Source organism: Gavia stellata, chromosome 16 (genome assembly GCF_030936135.1).
Source record: "Gavia stellata isolate bGavSte3 chromosome 16, bGavSte3.hap2, whole genome shotgun sequence".
Classification (NCBI taxonomy): domain Eukaryota; kingdom Metazoa; phylum Chordata; class Aves; order Gaviiformes; family Gaviidae; genus Gavia; species Gavia stellata.
The window spans coordinates 20,771,708-20,777,303 of record NC_082609.1 but is presented as its reverse complement, the minus strand read 5'-3'; the positions used below and the strand labels follow the sequence as shown (position 1 = coordinate 20,777,303).

Below are 5,596 nucleotides of genomic sequence, written 5' to 3'. Positions count from 1 at the left end.
GTTTTTTGGGGTTTTTTTGTACTACCGCCGAGAGCGAGTGCATGTGCATGGCTGCCTGCGGCTGAGTTACTCTAGAAGAGAGCACTACGTCCTGCGTGTACGGCCGGTAGTGTGAGGCTCTAGTCAAGAATTCCGAAAGGGTGGCTGGGGAAGGGGGAGAAATGCAGGCTGCTTCGGAGCAGCCTCCGATGTGCAGGTGAGAAGCAATCAAAGTGCCGAGTGAAGGGCAGTCCCTGTACTGCGGGATGCGGGGACTGACCATCGCGACTGTTGCTGAGCAGTTCCCCTACTCCATGGCGCTGTTTGGATCTGCAGATAGGCTGAGGGAAAAGTCATTCAAGGACGACCGCTGCACAAAGCCGTGCAATTCGGGGTGGAGATTGTGCCTTGGGACTAACGGAGTAAGAGTCGAAATGTTCTGCCTGTCATAAAAGAGAACTTCGTACCTCTAGCCGGACACAACCCCGGGGGTTAATGGTCTCTACCCACCCTGAGAACATCTCGACAGAGGCAAGGGAATAGGCAAAATGACAGCAATTAGGCGCTCGGCTGAAGTCCATTTGCACATTAACACCTGGTCCGCGTAGTTTCGGGTGCGCAGCTGTACTTGTCTTCTGCTGTTGTACAGTATTTGGTTGAAAAGGTGTCCTACCAACATGAAGATTCAAGGCTTAGATGAATGCTTTATTAACAAGTTACAGTCCTTTGCACCTACCTACCAGGTATCCTCAGGGTATTCAGCTCCCTGAGCTGGAAGACAAGGTAAATGCTTATAAAGTATCCAAACGCTAAATTGATGTGGGCTATTGAAAAGGGAAATCACGCGTTAAAGTCCGTTAACTGTCCTTTCTCAGTATTAGCTACATCTTTAGGTGTTCCAACAGCTTCGTGATGTAGCCATTAGCCCAGTGACTTCACTGAAGCATTGCATTGCTCTCATCCCCTTCTGGAATACTGTCGAGATTAGGCGAATATCGGGAAAAGAGAGGTACAAGAAAAATGTGGAGCAAAGCGAAGCTGTTGTACGGCTGCTATCAACCCGCTTTGCTGTAGTGGGGCACAGAAAGGGCGAGACAGATATACCTGATGCTCTTCTCTTCAGGAGAGCTGTACGGGCTCGGGGGGCTTCGATTCTCCGTTTCGGTGGATGGAGCCAACCTTCTTCAGAACCTCTGGTTCTCCGGGCGTTTGTGTGTCTGAATATCACGTGTTGCAATTCAGAGCCTGTTCTCTTTTGCTGTCCTTGTAGCAGTCATTCAAGCATGACTGCTAAAAAAATTCATGGTGGGGCTTGTGCTTTTGGACAAATGGGATAAAGCTCATACTATTCTGCACGTCGACTTAAGAAAAAATATTCTACTTTACATATATCGCCATTACCGAGTCACTGTCCCCATGCCGTGGAAACACCACGGCCACGCGAGGCCTCTGCCTCCCTCCTGGTCGCGATCGCCTGGAGGACCAAAGAAGAGATCGGCTGGAGAAAAGCCAGGGCAGGAGGTGGGCGCTGGACGGGAACGGACGTGTGCGTGGCGACGGCCCCGTCCCCGCGAGCTGCCCGTGCGTGGGCAAGGCAGGGCGGGCAGCGCTCGGTGCCTGCAGTGCCGGGAGGAGGCTGCGGGCGCCGCTGTTGACCGAGGAGGAGCGAGAGGAAGGCCGGAGCGCTGGAGGCAGCCCCGCCCGCTGCGGCCCGGCTCGCTCGCTCGCTGGCTGGGTGTCTCGGCGGCCGGGCGGTCTGCGAGCGTCCCCGCGGTGCGGAGCCGTGCTGCAGCGAGGCGGAGGGGCCGGCGACAGCGGCCGGGAGCGGCGAACCCGCAGCGGGAGCCGGAGCGGAGGCGGTTCGTCGGGCGGCGGCGGGGAGCTGCCGGCGGTGGTGCGGTGCCGGCGGTGCCGCGGCGGCGATGTGCGCGGCGGGGAGGCGCTGGGGCCGGCGGGAGCGAGCCCTGCTGTGGTGCGTCCTGGTGGCGGCGTGGGAGGCGGCGTGGGGGCAGCTGCGCTACTCGGTTCCCGAGGAGATGCCGAAGGGCTCGTTCGTGGGCGACGTGGCCAAGGACCTGGGGCTGGAGCTGCCGGCGCTCCGCGACCGCGGCCTCCGCATCTTGGACAAAGGCAGGACGCAGTATTTCTCCCTGCACGGGCAGACGGGCCATTTAGTGACGGCGGAGAGGATAGACAGAGAGCAGCTGTGCCGAATGGTGGAGCAATGCGTGCTGCGCTGTGAGGTGATCGTGGACGGGGAAATGCAGGTTTATGAAATCGAAGTGGAGATCACGGACATTAACGACAACGCGCCCAGCTTCCGAGAGGCAGAAACGGAGCTGAGAATGAGTGAGACGACATCGCCGGGGTCGCGGTTTCCTCTCCGGGACGCGCAGGACCCGGACGTGGGTCGGAATTCCCTGCAGAGCTACGAGCTGAGCGGCGACGAGCACTTCTCGCTGGCCGTGCGGGCGGGCCCCGGCGGGGATCAGCGTCCCGAGCTGGTGCTGGCGAAGGCGCTGGACCGGGAGGAGGCGGCGTTTCACGAGCTGGTGCTGCGGGCGAGCGACGGCGGAGAGCCGGCGCGGACGGGCACGGCGCGGATCCGTGTGGCCGTGCTGGACGCGAACGACAACGCGCCCGTGTTCAGGCAGGCGGAGTACACGGTGCGGGTGCCGGAGGACGTACCCGTGGGCTCCGCCCTCGTCACCGTCGCGGCCACCGACGCTGACGAGGGGCTGAACGGGCACGTGAAGTACAGTTTTAAGAAAATTTCAGACCGGGCGTCAGAACTTTTTCACCTTGACACGGAGTCAGGAGAACTAACCCTTAAGGACGATTTGGACTTTGAGGATATCTCCTCACATCAGGTGGAAGTGCAGGCACATGATCGCGGAGGCCTTTTCGATACGGCAATAATCGCGATCACTGTGACAGACGTCAACGACAACGCGCCCGAACTGACAGTGTCATCGTCGCTGAGCGCGATCTCTGAGGACGCGCCGTCGGGGACGGTGGTGGCCCTGCTGCACGTGCAGGACCGGGACTCGGGCGCGAACGGCGAGGTGCGGTGCTCGCTGGACGGGGGCGTCCCGTTCGAGCTGCGAAGCTCGCAGGGCAGCTACTACCGCGTGGTGACGGCGACGGAGCTGGACCGGGAGGAGGTGTCGGAGTACAACGTGACGGTGCGGGCGAGGGACGGCGGGTCGCCGGCGCTGTGGAGCAGCGCGGTGCTGGCGCTGCGGGTGCTGGACGTGAACGACAACGCGCCGGTGTTCGCGGAGGCGCGCTACAGCGCCCGGCTGCCCGAGAACAACGCGGCGGGCGCGCTGGTGCTGACGGTGCGGGCGGCGGACGCGGACTGGGGGCAGAACGCGCGCGTGCGGTACCGGCTGTCGGAGGGGCGGGTGCGGGGCGCGCCGCTCTCGTCCTACGTGTCGGTGCAGGCGGAGACGGGCGCGCTGTACGCGCTGCGCTCCTTCGACTACGAGGAGGTGCGCGAGGTGGGGCTGTGGGTGCGGGCGGAGGACGGCGGCGCGCCCCCGCTGAGCAGCAACGTGTCGGTGCGGCTCGTGATCGTGGACGAGAACGACAACGCGCCGCAGGTGCTGTACCCGCCGCCGCCGGCGTCGTCGTCGTCGTCGTCGGGCGCGGGCTGGGCGGGCGTGGAGCTGGCGCCGCGCTCGGCGGAGCCCGGGGCGCTGGTGGCCAAGGTGGTGGCGGTGGACGCGGACGCGGGGCAGAACGCGTGGCTGTCGTACGAGCTGGCCAAGGCGACGGAGCCGGGGCTGTTCCGCGTGGGGCTGCACAGCGGCGAGGTGCGCACGGCGCGCTTCCCGCTGGCCCGCGACGCGGCGCGGCAGAGCCTGGTGGTGGTGGTGAAGGACCACGGGCGGCCGGCGCTGTCGGCCACGGCCACGCTGACGGTGGTGCTGGCCGAGAGCGTGGCCGAGCTGCTGTCGGAGCTGGGCAGCGCGGCGGCGGCGCCGGGCGAGCCGGCCGGCAGCCTGACGCGGTGGCTGGTGGTGGCCGTGGCGGCCGTGTCCTGCCTCTTCCTCGCCTTCCTGCTGCTGCTGCTGGCGCTGCGCCTGCGGCGCTGGCGCCGCTCGCAGCTGCTGGCGGCGGGCAGCGGCGCCTTGCGCGGCGTCCCGGCCTCGCACTTCGTGGGCATCGACGGCGTCCGCGCCTTCCTGCACTCCTACTCGCACGAGGTGTCGCTCACCGCCGACTCGCGCAAGAGCCAGCTCCGCTGCTCGGGCGGCAGCTGCTGCGACACCCTCCCGGCCCGGCCGCCGCCCGACGAGCCCGCGCCGCTGCTCGGGAAGGACCCCGCCGCCGCCGCCCCGGTGAGTTCCTGCGAGCAGGCTTTCTCCGCACGCCTCCCTCTGCTGCGCCTCTGCCCTTCCTTCCCCACGGCTTCGCTGTGCCGCCTCGGGAGCCTCGGAGCCTCAGCAACGCGCTGTGTGCCTCCCCTGCCTTTCTCCTCCCGGTAGTCTGGATTGTTCCTCTTTCCGTCCCCTTTCCTCTGGGCATGCAGGTGAGGCGAGGCATAGCTTCGTGTACAGAGGCTCTGAGTGTTGGTGCACGTTGCTCATTGAGGGCATTTGCTGGAGTTTTCGTGGGCCTTATCGGTGGTGGGGAAGGCAGGAGAAGTGAGGGTGCTTTGGTGTTCTGTCGTTTTTCTGGTGGGGGAAGGAGATGTGAAGTCGCTGTAAATGTAGCAGCAGAGGCGCATCTGGGTGTGTATAATTTCTGTGCTTTCAAAGGTCTCAGAAAATGCCCCTCCCCTCCTGGTATCCATCCACGGCCTGATCGTGGTACCTGTTGGAGGGAAGCGATCTGAGTGACTGGTCTTGTGATAAGATGTTCTTGTAAATTATGAGAGCGAAAGAATACCATGGAAGTTGGGAAAGGTTGGAGAGGAAGCTGTGGAAGATGTGTGTGAAGAGTTCTTGACTTAGGAAGGAGATATGGTTTGCTCCTTTCCCTGTTCATCGTCCAGCTCTAGTATCATGCAAGGTGAATTTTGTCTTCCAAAAAAGTTTGGCTAGAGGACAGGTTATTCCAGCTATGATTGGAGCCCTTGGAGGTTCTTGCTGTGTGTTTGCATGTTGTCATCAATTCTGACAGCTTAATTATGTACTTATGTCAAATGCCATAATGGGAGACTTGGGAAGATCAAACTGTGTATTCCCTACCTACTCAACACCTGAATTATGTACCTACTCTAAGTGCCATATTCTAGAAGAGCATGTTATGATCTTTTCTTTTTTGCATGTTTGAACTTCTTGCCATGCCTGTTGTAATGATGGGAAGGTGGGCCGTTTTCTCTCATAATGTGTGGAAGATCACACTTTCATGGAGATGTTTCCTTAAAATGTTAGGGGAAGAAATGCTCTTGGTTGCCAAATACTCATGGTAAGAAGCCATATATTGTTCATGGTAAAGGAGATGTTCTCTGTGCAAGTTTTCTTTTAACGGAGTCTGTCTTCAAGTGATGACGATCAGTGACACCCACGCAATCTGTGAAGGGTTTGAGGAGTCTTGGGGGTGCTGTGTGTGACGAGGTACTGGTGGAAACAAGGCATGTGCTTTGTTAATTCCCGGGCTTCATTGC

At 60.9% G+C, this 5,596-nt stretch overlaps 1 protein-coding gene across 1 annotated transcript; it reads left to right on the top strand.

The window, feature by feature from the left end:
* Positions 1-1,599: 1,599 nt before the first annotated feature.
* LOC132318397 (protocadherin gamma-A2-like) lies at positions 1,600-4,826 on the top strand. The gene is made up of 2 exons (XM_059825601.1): positions 1,600-4,325; positions 4,746-4,826. Exons 1-2 carry the CDS (start codon positions 1,902-1,904, stop codon positions 4,824-4,826), a joined length of 2,505 nt encoding a protein of 834 aa, XP_059681584.1. The 5' UTR covers positions 1,600-1,901.
* Positions 4,827-5,596: the final 770 nt, after the last annotated feature.

Bases quoted from the DNA above. Each gene is read 5' to 3' on its own strand.
- LOC132318397 (XM_059825601.1), top strand. From the start codon at position 1,902: ATGTGCGCGGCGGGGAGGCGCTGGGGCCGGCGGGAGCGAGCCCTGCTG. The intron at 4,326-4,745 runs GTGAGTTCCTGC...GTGCTTTCAAAG, and splicing joins ACCCCGCCGCCGCCGCCCCG to GTCTCAGAAAATGCCCCTCC.